Source organism: Oreochromis aureus, linkage group 12, assembly GCF_013358895.1.
Source record: "Oreochromis aureus strain Israel breed Guangdong linkage group 12, ZZ_aureus, whole genome shotgun sequence".
In the NCBI taxonomy this organism is placed as follows: Eukaryota; Metazoa; Chordata; class Actinopteri; order Cichliformes; family Cichlidae; genus Oreochromis; species Oreochromis aureus.
In genome coordinates, this window is record NC_052953.1 from 32,113,294 (window position 1) to 32,138,103 (window position 24,810).

The 24,810-nt window shown below is 39.6% G+C and overlaps 3 protein-coding genes across 4 annotated transcripts; all 3 read right to left on the reverse strand.

The window, feature by feature from the left end:
* Positions 1-1,037: 1,037 nt before the first annotated feature.
* Positions 1,038-6,163, reverse strand: upb1 (ureidopropionase, beta). The gene is made up of 10 exons (XM_031742810.2): positions 5,871-6,163; positions 3,759-3,930; positions 3,389-3,476; positions 3,201-3,295; positions 2,962-3,120; positions 2,708-2,877; positions 2,369-2,450; positions 2,245-2,287; positions 1,641-1,795; positions 1,038-1,268 (listed from the first exon to the last, which is right to left on the reverse strand). The coding sequence occupies exons 1-10, from the start codon at positions 5,972-5,974 to the stop codon at positions 1,185-1,187; spliced, it is 1,152 nt and encodes a 383-aa protein (XP_031598670.1). The 5' UTR covers positions 5,975-6,163; the 3' UTR covers positions 1,038-1,184.
* Positions 6,164-7,755: 1,592 nt separating this feature from the next.
* On the reverse strand, positions 7,756-9,748 carry LOC120442944 (uncharacterized protein C22orf15). The gene is made up of 5 exons (XM_039620292.1): positions 9,436-9,748; positions 9,208-9,294; positions 9,010-9,132; positions 8,650-8,724; positions 7,756-8,498 (listed from the first exon to the last, which is right to left on the reverse strand). The coding sequence occupies exons 1-5, from the start codon at positions 9,458-9,460 to the stop codon at positions 8,398-8,400; spliced, it is 411 nt and encodes a 136-aa protein (XP_039476226.1). The 5' UTR covers positions 9,461-9,748; the 3' UTR covers positions 7,756-8,397.
* A 3,543-nt stretch (positions 9,749-13,291) lies between these two features.
* adora2aa (adenosine A2a receptor a) lies at positions 13,292-23,484 on the reverse strand. 2 transcript variants are annotated; one of them, XM_039620448.1, is made up of 4 exons: positions 23,081-23,484; positions 17,221-17,351; positions 16,656-17,153; positions 13,292-15,478 (listed from the first exon to the last, which is right to left on the reverse strand). In XM_039620448.1, exons 3-4 carry the CDS (start codon positions 16,985-16,987, stop codon positions 14,470-14,472), a joined length of 1,341 nt encoding a protein of 446 aa, XP_039476382.1. In that variant the 5' UTR covers positions 16,988-17,153; positions 17,221-17,351; positions 23,081-23,484; the 3' UTR covers positions 13,292-14,469. The 2 variants fall into 2 exon arrangements, with proteins under 2 accessions (XP_039476382.1, XP_031598637.1); XM_031742777.2 differs by having other exon boundaries at positions 16,656-17,351.
* Between the last annotated feature and the right edge of the window lie 1,326 nt (positions 23,485-24,810).

A 24,810-nucleotide genomic window follows, 5' to 3' on the forward strand; every position in this document is an offset into this window, starting at 1 on the left:
GTGGAACTGGAGATTCACATCAAGTGAGGCTACTGCATCAATGTGAACCAAACTCTCAAAGGAATGTTTATTGTATTCAAATAAGGATGTCAGTATATGTACAAGTTGAACTAGACTGGTCTAAACACTCCATTTCCAGTCACTTCTCTTTTGCTTTTTGCTTTATATGATGTCAGTATATTCCCAATATGGTAATTGAAACAACAGAAGCCCCACCCACCTGGTATCTGAAACTTATGTTTGCAACCTATCGCAAAATAGCTGCTTTAAATGTAGCGGCCTTGAAAGGGCAGAGGCCAAAACAGTTTCTTTCAGAGGACAAACTGAATTGAGACCCAGTATTAGATAAATAAGCATTGATTTTAGCCATGAATTACTTAAAGCGACTCCAGCAGAGTACAAGAGTAAAAACATGGAGGTGAAAATGTGCACAACAGATCCCAATAAATGATGTCTATCCTGATTTTCCATCTCAGGCCTACTTCTCACCCAGATAACTTCCTTAAGAGGACTTATTTGTTAATTCTGAATGAAATGATAAGAATCAGTTGTTTGAAACAGTGAATCACTTTTATCTTTTCTAAACCATTAAAAAGTACTTTTAAGTTATTTTACACTGCATTTTAACCACTACAACTACGTCCAAAGCCCAAGCTAAATCCACACTTATTTTAATTTACTTGAACTTGGACAACTTGGGTAGCTCAAAGAGATTTTAGAAAAGGTACAACGAAGAGCTCATTGTCTCGCTGTCATGCTCTTCTGTCTTTCTCTTGTCTTTTAGCCTTGTCACACCCTGGACACCTATGCGGGCTGTGCCGCCGCTGCATTTCAGCCCTGGTGGTACCATTCCCCTTGTTAGCTGTCTGCCACAGGAGGGCCCGGGCTGTAATGCCAATTCAAAAGCCACTGTGGCCTGTAGGAAAATGTCTATTATAGCCAATGATTTAAAAGGAGATTTGAAACACCAGGTTCATAGGCGACCTTTAATTCAGCAGTGGTTCAGTCCGACAGTTCAAATGAGAACAGGACAAAGGTTTGACTTTGAATGTTGTTTTATCACATTAAATGACAGAAATCAGTCAGTCTGACAGACATGATCTTTGTGTCAAATTAAATCTGAACTGAGCATGTTTCCTGCTGAAATAGGCTATAATAAATGTGCACTATTTGTAGAATATGTTCTACTCTTTTACTATTTTGGGTTTGAAGTCATGCTGAACAACTTTGGCAAGTTCTTCTGCGTACTCAGCGTACCGTCCAGTCATCTGCAAAGAAAAAGACACTGAAGAAGTCAGTCAAGGTTGCAAAGAATAGCTGAAGTGAATGTACAACCATCCAATCATTGCAAGAATAAATAAAAACACAGCATCTTCAAAGCTTTTGCATAATCTACCTGGAGAATTGGAGGATGCAGATACAGGTGTGGTAGCAGCAGACATACAGACATATTTGAATTCTGCATACATATAATCTTTTTGTGGCACTCATTCATTACGCTCAAGGATTTCTGAGGGAAATATTGTTCTTCTTATCTTTGTTTTTGGACTGAATTACATGCATTCAAAAATAATTAATGAAACTTTATTTCTAATCAAAATTTCAAACATTTTAAAAAGGTTACAATTCGCTAAATTTACCTTAAAACTCCACTTGTCACTGATTTGTCTATTTAGGTTGAGATCCATTTCTACCACGAGCAGCCCATCCCGGGTCCTAGAGAGGCCTGGCGTGCGACTGCCGTCAGGAGCTGCCACGTAACTGGACCCATAAAAATGTCCAAAGTCGTGGTGAGCTGAAAAAGCCAAGAAAATGGAGTCAAAAGTTTAGTGATTTGAAGTTTTAATATTTAAAAAATTGAAGCATGATTTTTTTTATTCAGAATAAATTATTTTTATTCAAGCCCAAAAACTGCAAAAACAAAACAAAACACTTTTTCAAATCAATAAAATTTTTGACCCTGATTTAGCTCCATGCAAGAACACCAAATGTAACTGATGCATTGACGATAGTCCAGACAGCCGTGCTGCAAAGACCCAGGGTGATTTAAAACACCTCTCAGTTAGAGCGTGCTGCTCATGGATACAGAATCATTTTCTCTTCTGTTCGTTAAGGACACCTTAAAGAATTAACTCACTCAGGCAGAATTAGCTTCATCCACTTCACCATACAGTCATTTTTTGATAACAACATATGAAGAGATACGTGCATACATCCTGGGACTTAAAAAAATAAAACCTTTACCTTTTTTCCCATCACCAGACGTGAATTCACTTTTGAAATGTTCCTGTAGAAAAGATTATTTTTGGCATGATTTTATATTTTGTCATTCATCAGAAATATGTTGGAATGATTCCTGCAAACTTACTGTCCCAACACGGTTAATGGCACACGTAAAACAGTGGTTAGCTATTGCTGCATTTCTGGCCTCTATAGGCCACATGGGCTCACTGCAGAGAAGAAACAATATTATCATCGCATTACTTAGATATACTATGTAGTAATGGTAGCAACATTTCATGATAACATTGCTTCAACCTGAATTCAGGGTATGGCAATTTGAGTATTTAATTAAACCCTTTTCTGAACGTAGGAATATGGATGACTAAAGCACATTATCAGTTACCACCATACCTGGATCACAAGGGCTGTCTGCACCATAGAAAGCTTACTATGGGTTAGGGTTAGGGTAGGGGGGCTCCCTTACCTCAGAGCTCCAACGGTAGCCGAGGGGTTGAAGATGATCTCAGCTCCATTCATGCTGTACATAAACCAATTGAGTGGATGATGACGGCCGTAGCAAATATTCACAGCAATCTTCCCAAACTGTGTCTGGAACACTGTGTGGCCAGTGTTGCCCTCCATGTAATATGTAGACTGAGTAGAAAACACAAGACGATGAGAACAGCAGTTTTTCAGTTCCTGCACAGCCACAGTGGATCGTTTAGATCACCCACTCACCTCATTAAAGTCCCCGATCCTGGGAATGTGGTTCTTCCTGCTCTTTCCCAGCATGTTTCCAGAGTTGGAGATGACCACCGCCGTGTTCCACAGGGTGCCGTGTAACTCCTCTCTCTCCAGAATCGGTGAAACTATGACCATGTTGTACTTTTTGGCCAGCTAATTGTGGAATTGCAGAACTGTTAGGTTTGCAGTCCCCAACGTATCAACCGCGCTGCAGTAAAGCTCTACGATCTCACCTCTTGGCAGAAGCGTGTGGTGTTTCCTTCTTCAGCAGACTCTGCAAACTCTGTCCATGGTTCTTTCTCACGGGTGCAGAATGCAAAGGGCATGGCTGATAACGAAAGAAACATAAACCCAGTCTCTGTTGGTACCTATTCTGTATGTTTGCTGGATAAGTTTATCATTCTTGCAAATGGACACTTACTCCAGGTCTCCTGAAAGCAGACAATGTTTACGCCACACGTGGCTGCTACCTCAACCATTTCACCAATTCGGCTGTGCATGGCACTGATCTGTGAAGGGAGAGCAGCAATGAAATATTAACACCAGTCACTTCTACCAATGAAATGGAGCCGTTTTATTCATGGTATTGATGCTTTTGGTTAGGTAAATTATTTAAGCAGATACATGTTGAATACTTCTCTTGAACCATGATGTACATGAAGAGTTTTACAGAAGGTCATTCAGTCAAACACCTTACAGCCTCCTATCTGTTTCTATCGCTCTGCTAATGTACCGCAACAGGTTTGGTACATGTGGTCTTCTGGTTAGTACTGTAGTGTGTAACTAGTAACCTGATCCAGGATGGGGGCATCAGTGGGCAGAACAATGTGGTGCTGAATGAGTCCCACTCGGATGTTTCTGGGTGGCCTGAGTTGTTCCTGTGCCGCATCAAACTTATATCCTTTAAGCTCAAAGTCTCGCTCAGAAGCAGCTTCCACAGCACAGGCTGGGAGGTCCAGCTTCCTGTAAGACAGTGTTCAGAAAATAAAGCATTGTTCTTTTTGTGTTTCAGGTCTTTGCTTTGAGAACGAAATGAAACAAATCTTTGAAACAAAATAAGTGAATAAATAATATTATCAAGTATTTTTATTCAGGGAAAGAAAGGGTTCGTTAGCTGGCTGCAGCTTTTCAAGAACCCCTTGATCACAATGACAGAGCTCCTGAAGTCCTCTGCAGAGATGTGGGCAACCATCTTTTCACGCACTTGAGCAAGTAGACTTTCATGGTAGAGAGGCTTGAGAGGACTCTGAGAGCAAGTTGGAGTACTTCTCTGGCCTGACAAGATCACATACTGAACTGTCTGGACTCCGTTTAGGTGTTTCTCAGTGGCAGTGACAGGAAGACTAGTGAGGAATCAGGTACTTCTTATGTAAATGACATGATACTTTTAGATGATCTGAAAAAGGAGACTTGGAGTTATTGATGCACATGTTTAGTTTTCGGTATTCAGTGTTGTAAATGCACAATAAAATCTTCAAATGCGGAGAAGATAAAAGGTATCAGCATACTTTCTGAATGCACTGTAGAGTTGCATGGCCTGCTTGGACACAGAAACTGCACATACAGTTAAGTCCATATATATTTGGACACTGACACAAGTTTTGTTTTTGACCCGTTAACTGAAACATCTTACTTTTATAGTTATATAATGGACATGGACATAATGTGTAGACTCTCAGCTTTTATTTTTAGGGTAGCCACATGTAAATTAAATGAAGGGTTTAGGAGTTTCAGTTCCTTAACATGTGCCATCCTCTTTTTAAAGAGACCAAAAGCAACTAGACAATTGACTCAAAGGCTATTTCACAGGCAGTTGTGGGCAATTTCTTTGTTATGTCATTATCAATAAAGCAGATAGAAGGCCAGGAGTTGATTTGAGGTGTGGTGTTTGCATTTGGAAGATTTTGCTGTGAACAGACAAGGTGGACAAAGAAGCTCTCTACGCAAATGAAACAAGCCAACCTTAAGCTGTGAAAACAGAAAAAACAAAAACATGTGAGAAATTGCTACAATATTAGGAGTGGCAAAATCTACAGTTTGGTCCATCCTGAGAAAGAAAGAAAGCACTGTTGAACTCAGCAACGCAAAAAGACCTGGAAGTCCATGGAAGACAACAGCGGTGGATGATCGCAGAATCATTTTCATGGTGATGAGAAACCCCTTCACAACAGCCAACCAAGTGAACAACACTACTGTCCTGCACCTTTTAGATGCATCCCTACTCCAACACAGCTGAATCAAGTGGTCTGATTACCTCTTCAGCTTGCCATAAAGTTTGGCAAAGGTCTGATAACAAGTCATTCATTGATTCAGGTTTGCAGAACAAGGATTTGTCTAAAAATTGCAGGACAGTAGTTCTCGAGGATTGGAGTTGGACACCCCTGATCTAAAGTGTACCAAAAAAATCGTAAATTAAGGCCATCATTGCCATCAAGAGGTTTTCAACCAAGTATTAGAAATGAGTATTTCATTTTCAATTATTGAATTTGTCCAATTACGTTTGAGCCCCTGAAATAAGAGGCTTGTGTTAAAAAAATGCTTTACTTCCTGACATTTTTATGCAATCTTTTTATTCAACCCAATGAATTAAAGCTGAAAGTCTGAGTTGTTTCATTTAAAAATCATTTTGGTAATTTACCGAACCAAAATTAGAAAAAAGTTGTCTCTGTCCAAATATTTATGGAACTAACTGTATGTAGGGTTTTTTAGTCTATATATTTATCAAACCTGTCTCTGTGCTGGCTGTAAGTTATCCTTCAGCTTGATCAAAGTCCACTGAGCAGAATAATAATTTACCAGGAACCAGTACAACAGAGAAGGAAACATAAAGAAAGAGAAACGGGAAAGCCCCATACTTCCTTTAGTAAATTTAAAAGAAATGCTGTATAAGCACAACAACTCACTTTGTTTCCTTCCCGAATAAGATGCGTTTCACCTCCACCAACTCGGCCTCTGGCAGGTGGGACTCCAGAGATTTCTCCAGAGATTCAAACTCACATGCGGACATCTCTGCGGGTTTCTGTTGGTTTTGCAGCTCGACGGCAGAAGCAGCAGTATTTGTGCATTTAATGGGTTACTCACGTTATATAATCTTCAGTGATTTCGAAAGAGTAGAGGAGCCCCCAGCTGTGGTTTGTGGAAGCCGTTCATTGACCCGAGACACCTGACGGCACTGCTGGCTATGGCATTTGTGTTGAGCTGCAGATTAACCGAAGAGTTTGCTTGAATAATAAATGTGTTACCAAACTTAGGAGCAGGCTGAGCAGTAGCTATACTCTTCAATATTTCCACATCCTTCTGTAACAGCAAAATGTAAACAAATTTCATTTTGGTGATTGAAATTTAACATTTTTTTTCTAATTTTTCTCCTTGCAGCGCAGCAAATGAAAATAATTAATCACAAATAAACCTCGGTGTAGAAAATGGCTTAAAAACACTGGGCATGATTGTCATGTGGATCTCTGCGCTCTATTGGAGGATTATTATATGAAAAGTGACGCATGGGGGTTTCCATGGAATCCAGTTCAAACACTCTCTATAACAGATAATAGATAAGTAGAGATACAGAAAGACAGACTTATGAGATAGTGTATTTACACTATATGCACTCCAGATATATGTTTATTACAATATATAACTACAGTACTGCAAGAGTACCATCTGCAACAACCTAGCCAACAGTAACAGTAGGCCTATGGGCCTAGAATTGTACTGGAAGAGTCACTGGTTACAGGTTACACTCGCACATACTGATATCGTAGATCTTTAAGTCTTGCAGAGGGTCTGATCACATCATTAGAAACGTGTGTTCAGTTGTGAGTTGTCGTGTGTAAAAGATGCCAGTTGTGTTGAAGTTGTGAAATGTGTTTAATAACTAAAAATATGTTTAAGGTTTTGAAAAAAAGAGTGTATAAGTTTTGCAAATTGTGTCTAAGTACCTGAACCGTGTTTAAGGTTTGGCCAAAAGAGTGTTTGATTCGAAAAATACGTTTAGGCCACTAAGAATTTGTCTTAGAGAATGGAGTCTAGTGTTTTAGCAGTTCAGAACAATGTAATAGGTGTCTGGTCCAATGGTACTGGTAGTGAGCACCAGGGGGAGTCAATCCTATGAGTTAGCTCCACTATCAGTTGCTACTACATTGTGAAAACTGCTACCTAACAGCCTTCATAAACATCGAGGATCTCCTGAAGATGACTAAAGTTCAGTTTGGGCTGGCATCAGCACCTTCCAGCTTTCAGAAAGGCACAGGCTCCCAAAAAGCTAGGACAACACTTGGGAAGTAGGGTTGCTGAGAGAACTACAGCACCCCCTAGTGGATGGTAAAGGCAACGCACAGCAGGGAAATAGGGTACAACGTTTTTTAATTAGCAAGACATCCTTTCATGAATAAATATTGTGTTTTTAATTAGACTGTTCTATGCTTATTTTAAGGACCATAATCACAGATGAAAACATGCATTGTACATTTACGCTTAAATATTTATATAGATCTTTTTTATATTTATGCTGAGAGCACCTTCCACATCCTGTGGAAGCAACCCCACCATCTAACACGTTCCCGCAGCTGTGTGCATGACTGAAAATCAGTTTAGTTCAATTTCTTTTGTTCCCTTGAGTTTTCCTAATGAAAACAGCAAGCAAGTCTTCAATGCAGGCAAATCCAGTCACATCATCATTAATTCTTTGGCAGTACAGTATTAACAGGGAGTGTACAGACTGTAATACACCGCAGTTAGATTTCTGGTAAAGAAAAACATGAGACAATTTTGCATCAGTAATTCATTAAGAGCATTAATTCTGTTTGATTTCCTTTTATATTCACACTCTTTTATATTTGCAGGTGGTTAGCGCAAAGAAACGTTTAACGCTAACTTGCAGAAAGTAGCAAAAGTTTAATCCAAGAGGTTCAAATTTTAAAAAATCCAAAAGGCAAAATGCAGAAAAAGAGGGAGGAAGAACTGTGGGAAAGGATTCAGACTAAAAACACAATATGGAGAATATAAGGTGCAGGTGAGCGAAATCTGACAATAAGCAGGGTGGGAAGAGAACAAAGGCAGGAAGTCAAGAAAATAGCAACCCACACAAGGAAACAGTGCTCAAAATATATCAGAAAGTCACTGAAAGACGGACAAAAAGGAACTCACACAGACAGGCAGGAAGCCACAAAAGGCATGAGGAAAAGGAAAATGCTTAGAAACACAAGAAACTAGGAAAATACACAGCAGCTCGTACTTCTGATTTACCTCTCTGTGACATTCTGGTTACAGTAACAATTTAATGCAGAAATACAAAATCTCAAAATGTAACTTATTCTATTGAACTTCTTCAATGTTGACTATTATTAACTAAAAAGAAATCATCCACTTTAGCTCAGTTAAAATAGAAATATAGCAAAGTATTCAGATTTATACGTATAGACAGTGTTAAATTTAGTGGCTCTTGCTGTTTGCAGAGATGTTTTTGCTCTGAGGCGTCCGTCTCTTTCTAGTCTTTCTGTCTGGCTCTTTGTCAGTCAGCCTCCTCAGCAGTTCTGCAACGCAAGCAATGACAAACCTCATGAGGTAACTTTATGTTTGTTTTGTAGCATTTTCACAATGGCAGGAATGGGTTTGTCCAGCAGGAGGCCTCAGAGAGCCACTTCCACAGCCCCGATGTTATTCTTATCATTATCTTATTGTTACCTGTTAATTCAGGATGACTTTGACTGTTGTTGTTCTGAAGGGAGACATATTTCTGACCTCCAGCCTCATGATCTCCTGAGGGAGCACAAGAAGTCACGGGCATGCTTTCAAACACAGGTAAAATCATACTTTACAGTCAGCTTTCAAAAAATTAGGAGGGCAACATGCATTTCATTCACGATACCCCTGAAAGCACCAGAATTAGTTTGTCCTGCCACTTAATCATCATTACATCAATATATTTGGAATCTAATTATTTAGACCAGACACTGATAACATGATTAGGTTTTGAAAATGCTTTTATAATCTGGGTGTTTGTTCCTCTGAAGTCCTGCTGATGGATGGACCAGACGGACTCACGGCAGACTCGCAGGAGGACGTAGTACTGTCTGGCTACCAGCACACTGCTGGCCAGAGCCAAACTGTGCTGCTTAGCTGCCAGGTTCATCACTTTACCACTGCTGTCCATCAGGTCCACACAATCTGCAGGAAGAATTTTGTTGCTTTTAGAATTTGTATATGAACAATTTAAAATGATCCAGCATTTCAGTCCAGTACCTTTGGAGTCCACACCGGCCCTCTCTTTCAAATGATGGAGGAAGTTTATCAGCTTACAGTTGAGATTGAACATTTCCATCCTGCCCTCTGCCAAGAAGTCATGCACATGTATTCACAAAAAATTTGGAACAAATTCTGTAAGGTGCAAAAAAAAACAAAAAAACCTGCATGCCTGCAAACCTTTAAGCCTGCATGCAGAGTATTAACATGCCAAGCAACTTTACTAACCTCCAAACAAGACAGTCACAAACATTTTCAGGTCCAGACTCCTGAGAGCAGTTAAGCTCCAGTGATACTAGAGGTAGAAGAAGACTGAACTGGGCACAAAGTGGAACAATAAAAGCACTTTAGTGCTGTGGTCTGCACTTTTTCACACATCCACAGCCCTGAGAGAGTTAAACACGCACACACACATGCATTTGCATCCACCTCTCCTCGCTCACAAAGCTTGAGTCTTTTAAAAGGATGAACAAGGGACTGTGTCTGCTTGTATCCATGGAGTCTCCACACACAGTGAGACCGGCACTCTGGACTTTACAGCTGCTTGGGCGGAGATGTCAGTGTTGAAAAAAAAGAGCTGGCTTTATTGTTTCCCGCCACAGACTGGAACCCAACACCATTTGCACTTACAGTAACTGACTTATAAAGAGACACACACCGAGATTTCATTTTGGTACCACAGAGGAATGATAGAAGTTTAAAATAACAAAATTCAAATAAACAGCCAACATCAATAAAAGTTAAGTTCTATCATCTGTTCATTTTTGGTGTATAGTTACATTACAGAGACTACTACACTCAATCAAAAGCAACGTGGAGTCTCTGTAACTCAATCTGCCACATGAATGACTGATTCCTTAAAGCCTCTGTAATTAGTATTTTATAAAAATCTTTTCGTACTAGCTACTTTCAGCTGCTACTTGTCATGCCTCAGCTTTAGGTTTGAGTTCATTCATTTGCTGATGCAGAAAAGCTACTAGAACACACAACAATGATACCTGTTCAATACCTGTCCAAAAATAACTTGGATCTGCCCAGAAGCAAAAGTCATTTCCATTTCCCCATTACTAGGCTGTAGTATAATGTTTCTGAGCTTAATATGCAGCTGTCAGTTTAGAAATAAACACAGTAGGCTGAGAGTGATCTTGGATTTGAAAGAATTAACTTGAATTAAAATCAATTTTAATGCAATAAATTGATTAATGAATGATGTTCTGCTGCCATATTTATTACTATTTTATCAACATCATCTGACTTTCTCTTTATCTAGTAGGCAGTACTCGATAATAAACATCATTTTGTGAAAATGATTTTTTGTGCGGGCAAACCAGTACAGTAATGTTCCCTCTAATTTTTCATGTGTCTGAGCGAACACACAAACTCCCTGAGCGGTCCCTTGGGCCACTGTGAGCGACATCAGACGTGTGCACCGTGGTCACGCCAGCATCTAATCCATCCAAGTTACATGGTTTATTAAAATCAAATCAAATTACAGCATTTACATTTATGTTAGACTACTTTTAATTAACTGCTTTAGCCCACTTACAGTGAAAATGTAAAAAAAAAATCTAGTCATTGACCTGTGTAGTATGTTAACACTATTGGAAGTAAAAATAACTTGAACTCCAATTTCGAAAACACAACTTTCTTTTTTTTTTTCTTTTTTCTTTTTTTTCATAAAGCTCTGACTTGTATTATGAGTATGAGTCTGTGGTCTGGGAGAGTCCTGTAACTCTGTCTGCAAAATATAGTATATAATGACCAATGCTGGGCAATTAATTATATAGTTACTTTTTTGAAGAAGTAACTCAGTTTGGCAAACAACAAAGTTTTTTGCAGCTTTTTTTTTAATGCAGCCAAGGCATTTTTAAATAAACATTTCAAACTATTTACAGAACAATCAGGTGTTCTGCATGAAATCTGATGCCACACAAATTATTTGTGCCACTCGAAAAAATAATTTCTGTCCACTATGAGATGAAGGAGAACAACAGCCTGATACCTGCAGGCCTGACAGCAGGAGATGTATCACTCCTGTAACACCTGTAACATTCAGCAGCCGCCTCATTGTTCTGACACACACAACAAAACTATTGACTACACTACACACTAACTACACACTAACTACACAAGATTTGCGCTAAACGTCTCAAATCTCTCACATCTCAAAACACCGCCGTCACTCCTAAAACATCCCCCCGTTTCTTAACAACTAGATGCCACGTTGCCATATCATTTTTTGATTGGTCGACACGGTACTTTTTTGGACGAATAGGAAAGGGCTGGGGGGGGGTTGTTTTTGCTCACAGGCGGAGAGTGCTTTCGAGCCTTTTTTCTTATAAAACGTAGTTTTTACCATTTCTTCCCGCAGTAAATATAAACAACGATAGTATTCAGGAAGAAAACCAAACATTGCATATTTTTTTATCATAACTCTGGTTTTACGTGGCCTATCAACACAATTTAAAAACTGGTATAAAGTCCACACTTTTTCCGTCAATTGTTCCGTCTGTCCTGCTCACATCTCCAATGGTTGTACACGTTGTCATTAACGTGGCTTCACTCCACATCAGCCACGCCGCTTTGCTAGCTAAAACACCGGTGTCGGCACATAAGGACGCTGTCATAGCCTGTCAACAACGTTGATTGGCTGCGTATACGAATGTGAATCGCATTATTGGCTGGACTATAGGATAAGGTGGCATCGTTCTAATCCCATACAGGAGCAGCCAGTCACTTACTGACTAACACTGCAAAACAGAATTGTTAAAGTTTTAATTTTAATTTCAATTCAGGTTAGATTTTTTTTTGTGCGCAACGCAGATTTTCTGTGCACAGAGACCGCGCACGTGTGCAGCTTAGAGGGAACATTGGTAACAGTACAGTTGACAATCACTGCTGATACCTGTCATACCCCATTGAGCTCTTGGATTTTGTTGAGTCAGCCTGGCTGCGCTTCTTTCTCCTTTCCTTCCTCATTCTTTCTTTTTGTCTTTCTTGTTAAGCTAGGCTAGCTGCTAAGAACAAGACCAAAAAGTATGTTTGACTGTAAAGTTCATTTAGACCCAAGTGATTTGATATTAAATAAACTTGATTTAAATACCTGTTTACTAACTTGATATTTTAATGTCAATTTCTTTATTTTAGTAATTAGTTCAGTGATACTTGAGCAACCAGTTAGCTTAGCTTAAACAGGATATATATACATATATATATAAGTGCTGTCAGCATTAATCTCGTTAAAATGACGTTAACGCCATAACCACATTAACATGGCAAATCTCGTTAGCTAGTTAACGTGGATATATATATATATATATATATATATATATATATATATATATATATATATATACATATATGTGTGTATATATATATATATATATATATAGATATCTATATATATATATATATATACATACATCTAAAATTACATCTTACAAAATACATCTAAAACTGTGTTTTTTTCATTGTTTTTTCATCCAATGTTAGCTGAGCTCGCCATATGAGTTATTTAATGATATTTAATGTTCAAAAGTATTCTACTGACTTTATTTTGCAGTGTTGTGAAATTCAACTGTATTGTATTCAAAAATTGTCACTAGTTGTCTCTTGCATTGTGACTTTTTTTATTACTGTGCGCTCAAATGTGGGACTGTGCAGAAATACTGGACTTTTTTTACACAATTTAACAATCATTGTTGTAACCTTTTATGATGTATCTTTTAAACATTACAGAACCTGATTCAATTTGATAGTAAGAACGACAAATAAAAAATTGAGGCTTTTATCTTATTGTTTTGAGACATTCACATTCAATCATTGCCTCAGAGTTCAGTGCAAAACAATGTCTTGAAAGTGCGTCTGTGGACCATCATTAAAAAGAACCACATCTAGAAAAGTATTTAATGTATGAAGCTAAAGTTTCACGGCGCTATAATGCAAAAAAAAAAAAAAAAAAAGACAATTTGCTTATTTGAGATGAAGTGATCCACCTGAGCAAACAAGATTTCCAGCTCAAAAGATCTCCTGTGTCCTTTGCCCCACAAGCAAAGGACACAGGAGATCTTTTTTGGCTGTGAAATCTTTATCAAGGAAAAGGCCGCAAGAGCTGTTCTGACAAAAACTGTAAAAATAAAGAAACGCCAAGAAATTATGACAGTTTAATCCACCATTTCTCAGAATGACCAAATCACGAGCCTGTCTGCTGAAAAGCCAGTGGGATGTCTGGAAGTGTTCCTGCAGCTCCTGAATAAAGACGGGGATTATATTGTAGCCATTGCAAAATGTATACACAGCAAGCACACATTAAAAATGTGAAAGGATTTATTTAAAGACAGCACTTGGTGCCAATCTACTTTTGAAAACATAGAGGGCAGTAATGGACATCTCCAAATAATTTCCCATTATTCATCAAACTGTGTCAATTGTGTCATCTGAATTTAACTTAAATAAGCATACATTAAAGCGTCATTATCACAAATGTATGAACAAAAATAAAAGGTCACATTACAGCATTAGATTGCCAAATTACTGGTCTTTGCTTTAGAAAATGTGAAGCATTTAACAGATATTCTCACAACCACAAACCAGCCTGCACTGTCCTTCTGTTTTTAGTCCATTAGGAAACAGCAAATGGTCTGAAACATTCATCTGGAACGCGGTTATGTCTGTTAATCTCTACCAAAAATGTGGAAATTACAAGTGAAGAGAGCAGAGTATGTTGTGTTTATGTTCAAATCCCTGAAAGAAAGAAAATAAATGTAATAATTTAAAGACGCATCACATTCAGACCTGAAATGGCACACTATGGTTAAATAAAGGTGGCTATCCTGACACGGCTACAATAAATGCTCCTATTCCATATAGACCCGTCTATCAACTGCCTGCATTTTTACTGTATTTCAGCTGTTTGCAAAGAGGAAGTAAAAACATTCGTGGATGGTGTTGAAATTTCCACAGAACAACTTGTGAAGTGGCTGCACACTACAAACCATCCCCGGCCATGTGGGTTGATAAGACGTAGCCTCCCGGTAACAATAGCGGTGCCTTTTAGACTTATTCTGAATTAAATTTACATGTCACTGTATTTAAATAGTAGAGACAGTTTTCAGTCCTGTTTCATTTATCTCAGTGAGTGACATTCATTGTCTGTCATCTGTTTACAGTGCTCCCATTGGAAATTAGGGATTCATGGTGATCCTGAGCTGACATTCACAACTAACTGCGAGGAATTAGCGAATGATCCCTGCGGCGCATAGATCAGTGCACTTTATCTAGCTCACTACAGCAGCTCCTCCTGTCCTGGTTGTTGAACAGCAGTGCAACCTGTGCTGAGGCGAAGTTCTGTTTGCAGTTTTCCTCCAGGATCTCTGGTTCAGAGCAGTCGTGCCCCGCCGGGAGCTGAGTCTGCCTGAGGGCTTGCAGTGGACACGTCCCCACTTTGGGGCAGTGGGCGATAACGACGGACAGAGGCGGGTGAGACACTGTCGCCAGACCATCCTCTACAGGGGAGATGTGAGCAGGACAGCGGCAGGGGTTCTCACAGGTACTGCTGCTGTGCTCTGTGAAAAGGTCAAAGCTGAGGCCATTTGCTTTGAGCCTGATGGAGTCCGTGATGCTGTTGTGAGTAGAGTTCCGCTGACTCCCGCCACTCTCAAACACCTCCCGCTTCCCCAGGATGTGCCGCCTAATAATCCTACGGAAGGTGTGCCGGAACTCTCGGATGCGGTAGGCGTAGATGAAGGGGTTGACCACAGAGTTGGCATGGGATAGGATAATGGCCACATACAAAACCAAGGGAGGAGGACGAACACACTTAGGACAGAAGAAGGTGAAGCAGTTAATGATATGTAAAGGCAGCCAGCAGACCGCAAACAGGCCCACAATGATGGCCAGAGACTTGGCAGCCTGGACCTCTTTCTGCAGGACGGAGCGGGACTTTTCCCCATGAGACGCTTTTACTTCAATCAGCATGAGCTGGTGGCGAGCTGCCATGAAGATACACAGGTAGATGGCCAACATTAGCAGCAAGGGGATCAGCACACAAGCAAAAAAGTTGAAGTAGACCATGTACTCCATGTCAACAACCTCCTCAAACAGGCACTTCATCATGCCCGGCTGGCAGGGGCTGCTTTTGGTTTCGTTGGTGACGTTTTTCGACTTCCCAAGATGCCAGCCCATCATGGGGGTCAAACCGATGATGATGGATAGAATCCAGCATATGGCAATGATGCCTCGAGCCCGCTGTCCTGTCACCAAGCTGTTGTACCTGGACAGGGAGACAATACACGTGTCAAGCTTCAGCTGTCTTTCAGCTTCTGAGAACCCAGAGATAAAGGTTTGTTTCCCTCTGCCACAATGACCTCTAAAAACCTCATAAGAAAGCTTCCGTCACTTGTTTGAATTAATTATTACTGTATACGAAAGTACGCCGCTGATTTATAATTTGCTTATGCAATCGTTCCGTGGAAGCAACTCTCATCCCGGAACTACAAGAGACAAGAATAAACAAACGGAGTCTTTCAGGACTCCTCAAAGGAAGGAGCCTATTTTAGGTTCGCCTGTAGCGCAGTGTGGGAGAGCAGCTGAGACGTTTGGCTTGTTTCTATCACATTCTTCAGATGTTAAAGTGCAAAGGTTAGTACTGCAAAAACAAGCCCCCCCCCCCTCCTCTTTAGGGATGCACAAACACAACGCAGAAGAGCCCTCACGTACGTATGTTCGGCAGGAGGAGGAGTCTGTTTGAGCCCTAAAGGGCGAGACGTCTGACCGGCGCAGCAGTGCGGTAACGATGAGGTCACAGCATCACTGTCACTGGTTTAGCCTGTCAGGTCTGCAGATGCACCGTCGTTGGCAAATCTGAATGTTAAAGCAACATCTGACTGTGTTTGGAGGTTTTTGTTGTTATTTTTACATTACAATAATAAAAGTAAGTTTACAAAAGAGGCTTACACAGTCTGTATAAGCAATTAGAGCGGTATTTGTTTGATTGCTCCAGGGGGAATTTGCCCTGCGGGAGACACTGTTCCTGGACAATCTTATTCAGCCAAGGATTATCTGGTTCAAATGTCAAATGTTTTAACCGACAGAAATTAAATGAAACATTGGGCGTTATCGTGAGAATTCTGCTGCCTCTGATTAAAAAAACACATTGGACCAAAGTAAGAAAGGGAAGCTTATCTGAAATGTTTTCCCTCTGATTTAGAAACTTAAAATGTTCCTATTTTGTTTTCCAAATCTGATCTTCATTTCTTTCTGTGCTTTGACATGTTGAAAAATGGTTTATAAGTAGTAATCAGCTGTTTTACTAATGCTAATCAACTGTTTATTGGTGCCATATTAACACACATAATAATGCAGTTATAAAGGATTTCACTCATTCTATTAACTCATTAATTTTGCACCAATAAATGATAAATGATCCACTTGTCCTCATGGTTACTGACCTGAGTGGTATCTTGATTGCAATGTAGCGATCCATAGCGATAGCCAGCAGACTAAAGATGGAGCTCTGTGTGAGAACCAGCACAAAGCACGCAATAAACAGGCAGCCATAGAAGTTGGAGCAGAACCCGGTGCTGATGACGATGGCGAAGGGAATGGCCAGGACGCCCACGGCGATGTCGGCCACAGCCAGCGACACCACAAAGAAGTTGGTGATGCTCTGCAGGTTACTGTTGAGGGCCACGGCCCAGCAGACCAACACATTTCCCAGCACTGAGAAGAGGGCAATCAGCAGCTCCAGGGTGATGTAGAAGATAGAGAAGTTGTCCAGCATGATGAGGCAAACGGCAAAGAGGTCACTGATGCGGGGGGAGGAAATCTCACCTCAACGTCCATAGCTGCAGCCTAGCAGCTGCTGAACTCAGCCTTGCCACCTCCAGAGAAACAGCCACTAGATTCCACAAAACAGGGACTCCTTCACACCTGCTCAGCTAAAAATGCTGAAAAAGAAAAATGAATCACATGGAGCTATCATCACTCCTAACTCCGCATGCAGGATGCAGTCACCTCCATCCTGTCCTCATAAAAAAGCTCTTCTGCTGTCCTCTCCCTCAGCTCCTTCCCCTCGGCGTCCTTTTCCCACGAGCTCCTTGAAAGGCTGAGATGATGCCAGCGACGGACATCACAGTGACATCGCTCTGTCGGAAATAAAAAAAAAAGGTTCAAAAGTGAAAAAGAAGAAATGCTCCTACAGTAGAGGAAGTGAATATGGGACTTTGTATTAGGTATAAAGCGAGGCACCCCGTTTGCATTTGAAAGATCTACAAACACAATACAGGTTCCTTCTTATCAGTTGTGAAGTACACTTATATGGGAGTTATAGGGTACACTTATATATAGTCACAATATTTCCACAAGCATCAGCAGCTTTAATAAAACCACAGACACCTTTCATAAAGCCACATTACACTGCAAAAAAAATGCAATGTCACTGTTCAGTTGTGTGAGACTTTTAGTTGCTGATGTCTTCTATAAACAGCCTTTCTGACGCTGCAGGAGGGCAGTGGGAGAGCAACTTCTGTAGCCTCCATCAGCACGAGCATACACGGCTCCACGTTGTAACAAACTGCTGTCAAAATGCAGTTTGAATCATTTATACTCTGCTAAAATCCGATGTTATACTACAATACTACAACATAAGTCAGATTTGCTCTGACAAGCACAGACTTGTGACAGTTTCTGATGTTTAAGTTCAGACCCTCAATTTTGAAGTTTATATCAGTTATGTTTTGTTTAGACTTTGATTGTCGCAGATTTGCGATGTGATTTCCAGCATTTGTGTAGCCAAGAACAGCAGACCTTGACTCCTGTGGTAGATAAAGACTTTCAACTAGTAAAAAAAAACAGGGAAAAATAAGAAATGCGATCTTATCTTGTGATAATTCAAGAAAAATGGGCACTGAACTCAACATGAACCTGTTTTATGGATTACTTCTGCAACAGTTGTGATCACATACAATAGAAAGTTCAGAGGTGTGATGCTGTATTGGCCTGCAGTCGTCTGAGGCACGTCCATGCAGCAGCTTATTTTGGAAATGTGCATTAATATTACAGTAAAAATCACCTTTCACAGTTATAACAGTTAACGATGACCTTAACATAACTGTAGATGGTCATCTAAAAGGCTGGCTGTACTATACTGCAAAGCCTCAACTCTACAAAGCATGTGGACATGTTAATGTTGATTCCAGTAGCTGCGCTGCACAGTGTAAATGCTACATGCTGGTAAATGTAGCTGTTAGATATTTACTGTTATTTGTTACAGGAGGATCAGGACAAAAGGTTCTGCTACAGTGAAAATCCTATGTGCCCAGTTTTATAATGCATGCTGTACAGTATTCTACAACAGCTGAAATGCGATTCTCTCATTTCTGTGAGCGCTAAAAATAAAAGGAAACACTGTGACCGCAAAATGTGCGCGTTGAGAGATGAGTCACACTCAGAGTATCGTAGTGGGTTTTGTAGCTGCTGTCTTTCAGGCAATTCAAAACAGATAAGATCAAAAATAAATAAATAAATGTATTACTTGTGCTTTTATTGACCAAATAGGATTTAGAAAATAAAAAACAGAATGTACTGTTCATCTTAGTTAATATCGAAAGCTTTGTCAGTCACATCTGATCAAACAAATATTACTGAGAATTATTTGAGATGCAGTTTTAAACGATCTATAAATCAATACTTTTAATGACAGTAAATGGAATGAATGCATGTGAAGTGAGAGTTAGGGGTTACTGCAGAGTTGGGCCTATAATATTATATGTGATTATATGTGTATAAATGATCAATTCTTCAATAGCAATTTCTCCAAATATGATTAAAAAGTAATATTTCAATATTAGGTTTGTTTTTACCGACCCAGGCAACGGCGAATACACACACACACACACACACACACACACACACACACACACACACACACACACACACAAAAACAAAAGAGGGAAAAAACAGAGAAAAAGAAGAAGAAAAAGTTAAGCTTCATACTTCAACATTCACCCTCTTTTGCAAAGTATTATTAGGATGCAACAAAAGGTAAAATAATGATAAAAGGGGAAGATGAACAGGGAACAGAAATAACCCACAAAGGAAATGAACACACGTAATGTAATCTGATCTTCAAACTACCAATTCCTTATTTTGGAATTTGGAAATTTCTTTGATAAACAAATACAGTTTTTGACCTCAGAAATTACTTCTAATGATCAAATAGGATTAAAGTCTTAATGCTGAGTACAGTGTATTGAAATCCATTTGAATTACATACATATTTTTTTATTTATGCATGTTTACATTTGTAGATAGCAGATGGCTTTTTTGGTTCAAGTCACATTAAATGATGCAACACGGTGAATCAAAGGGCTGTTTGATGTGTGTCATAAAGGAAATTATTTTCATAAGGTTTGTTTTTAAAGGTAAAATATTTTATACTCACAAAATCTCTCATTGACCTCGTCTGAGGTGGGAATGATACGATCGGAATCTTGAGAAAAAAGATTTAAACAAATAACAAAAAGGTGGATAAAACCGAACCCCAATCAAAGAAAATTAAACCTTTTACAAGAAGTACAAGTTATTGAAAAATGGTCCAAAAGAGAATAAGGGGGATGATGGGAAATGGTAAATTCATATTTAAAATCTCCTTTTCTATAAGTTTAAATGGGACTGTGTCTGCAAGCGTGTTGATAAAGTGTTGCGTTTAATGCATGTAAGCATGAGTTTAGAGCATGTTTTTCTCTTTTCCGTGACTTGCAGTTTTGAATACAGTTGAGTTTTGCTGTCAACATGATAAAGAAGCTGTCAAAAAAGAAGTACGCTTCATACGAGCAGTATTACAACTCTGCAGTACAACAGCAGATAAGAGCAAACACCTTTGTAAACATTTTTTGGGTGAAATATTGTGGCGAGAGGGGAAAAAAGGAATTGTAGCACAATTCTTGGAAGTTTGATACGGCTTCTGGTCTATTCTCAGTCAGACTTTAGTTAGATGCCTTGATAGCTTTGAGCCGTCAGCACGCAGCTCACTGAGCTTACAAATAGCCACTGTTTTTGTGCTGCTGAATTCCCTCTGAGGGGATGTTTGTGAAGGTTAGACTGAGTTTTCAAAGATACCAGCTGTGATGGAACACAAAGGTCTTTGCTCTCCCAGTCATGCTTTTCCCTCAGGGTTAGATGAGCCATTTACATTAATACTAAAGAACTGTTATTCCACATTTGCATGTCATCGGGAGATATCCTTTTAATTCCAAAGGACTTATAAATAAAGTTTTAACTGCTGCTGTTTTAAGAGATGTTGGTGTGCAACTAGAATTCGAGTTTTTTTTGTATCAGTACTTCACAGTAATAATCCCAAAGGACAAGAAAGGAAATCATGAATTTCTTAAAACTGCACCAGTGATTCTCCCATGCTTGCCACACAGTAACAAGCTGTCCTAAAATAAAATTATGAGACACATCAGAGAAACTCCAGGGAGTAATAGCGAGACAGGGTTAGGGTGCAAGCTTTAGTTCACAGCAGCCACTTTGAGGGATGAAATCTGGACAAATATTGATATTTATTAGTATGTTTGTACTGCGAAGATAAAGAAGAAATCAGCCAATGCAGCACACCAACAATAAACCACAGCACATCATCGCCCTTTACCACTGCACAAGAGAAAATTAAAACTGAAGCTTCCTGTCACCGCAGGCTCTCGCTATGCTGGCCATACAAAGTGCTAATACTGTTGCAAGCACAGTGAGTCGCCTTACTATATCTGAGCAGCTGTGTTGACTCTTTTGCACTGAAGCACCATAGCATATTGAGAAGCAGGGAACATTGATCAAAATTACAGTCTGATTAAAGCATATATTGAAATTGGGGCTTGAACAGTAGATTTTATGGTAAAAGTGTGTCAAAAAACTAACAACTGGGTTAAAACAATTAGCTAAAAAAATAGATTTTCAAGTCTGACTGATTTGTTATCAAGGCAATGTCATTGTTAGCTATATGCCATTTTTGGCATCACAATTTGTAATGACTTAGAGCTGAAAATGTAAAAAGTAAAGACAAAAAGGGAGAGACACCCTTCAAACAAAATGAGTGTTAGCTTAAAGCATTAGCTTAGGTGGAAGATATAGTTCAAAAGATATTGATAGCTAAGAGTAAGCTACTGGATAAGGGGGATTTAAAGTAGCCTAAAACAGATGGATAAATTAGTGAAAATAGGGCATTGCAATTATGAATAAATACCCGTTAGCTGGAATTAGCAGGTAGCTGTAAACTGGATAATGGTATTGGATAAAAGTAGTAACTAAACATTTGGATATTACAGGTGAAATTGCTAAAGCTAAAGACAAGAGTGGGTACGCGGTTGAAGCAGCTCATAGTTGTTAAATTAAACATAGTAGATAAATATTAAATGGGTATCTTAGAGTCGTGTAGAACTGGATAAATGAAAGCTAAAGACAAAAACTGATTGAAATCTTATGGACACACAGCTGCTGAAAAAAAATGGAAACATTTCTAGATGAATGGTTGGAAAAAAGTTATGGATATTTTGTGGTAAGTGTTGAAAACAGGCCTACTGGTCTAAACAGTGACAGTTAACTGATGTCTACTTATGAAACCAGTCTTAAATAACACCCAGTTTATGATGAAACTAAACACACATTGAACTTAATATGTGCCCTACATCAAGTAAGAGCCTGTAACAAATCACAAAAGATGAGTAAAGTACAGTGGTCACTGTTGTGTGACACAGTCCACTTGACTCTGTCTTTGTGTCTGTACTTGACTCATGGCCACAGTAACTCACATGAAGACCCCAGGGGCAGAAAGCAGCTGTGCACAGTGACCCCTGTTGTGGCAATCTCGCTAATAAATCAAGGAATCTCTGTATGTGTGTTCTTCACATGAAGACAAACGTTTATTCTTTCTACTTCAGACCTGGTGGCTGTGCAGCTCAGGCCCTGAGCAAGTGCACTGTCCGGGGTACTTTGAATGAGTGGTGTTCCCATTTGACAAGGTCTCCAGTTGCTAGGTAACATCTCTGACTTCACAGATGATGTCACACTGTTCTGTGACCACTGTCACCAGTTTATGTAACATAGTTTATGAATCAACATCCTCCAGTCTAACATGTACATGCTACTACACCTTAGGGAGGAGACTTGTTAAAAACAAATTAATTTAAGCATGTGCAACATTTGACACTTTTATAGAGGGACCACAGCGCCAGCAGTGCTGTTATCATTTCATATATTGCACTTTAGATACCCATATTTCAAAGTATATTCAATTATTCAGATTAGGTGTCATAAAAACAATGATTGCAGGACAACAGGGGTACCTGATGCTGTGATGGTAATGCTTTGTTTGTTTGTTTTTGCTTTTTATGTCCTTTTTTTGCGCTTTAACATGATGTAACTGATTGTGAGGACAAGAAAAGCTGCATTATTTATGTGCAACATAAACTAATTACGGCACTACAGTTGTTTTATTACTGAATCTCGAGTCTTCCGGTTGCAGAGGCAGCCCAGGTCGCAATACAGGTTTAAGAGATGAAGTATTTCATTTATTAGGTTAAGTGTTCAACAGGCCGTGTTATAATAAGCTCACCGGGGACTTTATGGATTCACTATCAGCAGACTTTTTTCCTGCAAGCCTCTGAGAAAACCCACAGTATGCAAACACCCACTACACAGCAGTTTCCACAGAAACCTCACCTGTTTCTTATCTTGCCGTGGGCACTAAACCAAAATACGACTGTTACATGAAAATGTTCATTCACGTGTTCATCTTAGTGGGAAAACTGAAAGCACTGCCAGTGAAAACGCAACACGTGAAGTCTGCGCAGGATGTAATCAGTCGGTGCACACGGCTTACCTTTCTCTCCTCAGGCTCCCTCTCCTACACATGGGAATGGCAAAGTTTTGATATCCACAAGCACTTGATGAAACGAGGCGACAGAAAAAGTCGACTTAAAAATATCACGCAAATGACGGTTTTCACTTCCCACTGAGCGACCAACTTCTTCAATTCACGCCTTAAATTTTCCGTCCAGCTGCACTTCACTTTTTTTTTCGTCTTCTTTTTTTAAGTTGACTTTAAAGCGCAGCTCAATAATAAAAACACACTGTAGAGCTCTGATCGACGTGTCTCCACTGAAAGAAAGAAGACTCCTGCTTTTGGCACTTCACACAGATGAGAGCTGCTCTTTACTCTCGCTCTGCTCCGGTCAAGTGAGTCTCTCTCCCTCTCTCTCTCACTCACACACACACACACACACACACACACACACACACACACACACACACACACACACACACACACACACTTGATAAAACAGGCTGGCTGTACCTCAGTTTCCTCTTCGGGGCCAGACAGCTAAAAGCCTGCTGTGTATACGTGATGATGGTGATGATGTCACACGTTAAACACGGTGTGTCTGCTGTGCAACTTGAGATGCTCTGACTCAGGTAAGGCGGTTATCTTTCTAACACAGAGGGACAATTATCCGGTTAGTGCTCGGTACCAGAGCTCTGTCGCGTTTTATTACCTGGATAATGTGTGTTGAGTGGAAATGTAATGTTCTAGCCCCGGGTGAGGTTCAAAGCCCTGCGTGACATAAACAAAGGTGCAGATTTCAGGGGGATGTGCGGTCTTTTTAACTCTCACCACCACTGACTCAACTCTGTCTCGCTTTCTCGTCTTTTCTTTAAAAGTCATTCTTTTAAAAGTAGTCTTGTCCAACAGTTCTTCAGGCTTTCCGAAGGTCTCCCAAAGGGTTTCTTTGGATATTTGCTGATTTTTCACCAACTTTCAGTCTAGTCATTGTACCTGACATTTTATTAGTGACATTTTGTGTCTGTATGCGTATTATGCCCCTTCACACTGAGCTATGAATCATTCAATATAAAGGAAAAAGGAAAAGAAAGAAAAGGCACCTAACTCAGTGATGGAGTGTTGTTATGTGTAGACACAGCAATAAGCTTTATCTACACATAACAGACAACTTAGCAAAGAATCAATTTTAAAATGTGTCTTTCTGTATTTTGTTACTAGCTTGTTACAAAAGCACATAATTTGTTCCAATTTCTTCACTTGAACACCAAAGACAGTCTGACAGGCATAAAATGGTGTTTGTACACCAACACGGTGATTCTCAAAAAGATGTCAGCTAAAAACTTGGCATCTTGATAAGATATAAGTCTCATCAGAAATGGTCTCAGTGAAAGGTTTGCTGTTAGGAAGCCATTCTTAATGAAGGGAAACAGAGAGGAAAGGATGAGGAAATTACACAAGAACAAAAGTCAGTCGCAAGAGGTCTTGAGTGATGAATCCAATTCTGAAATTTTTGGTTTGTCATCAGTAAGTACAGAGGAGGCTGAGATAGAGGGACAGTGAGTTCTACAGCCATCTGTAAAACACAGTAGAGGCTCAGTGGTGTTGGCGATCTAACACAATTGATGGAATTATGAAGACAGAAGTACTGGGTCAGATTTTGAACCACCATGTCACATCTGGAAACCATCTGACTGCCAACAGCACCATTCTTTAGCATGAATATGATCACTGCCAAAGCAGTAAAAGCACACCTGGATAGACATTGCTGA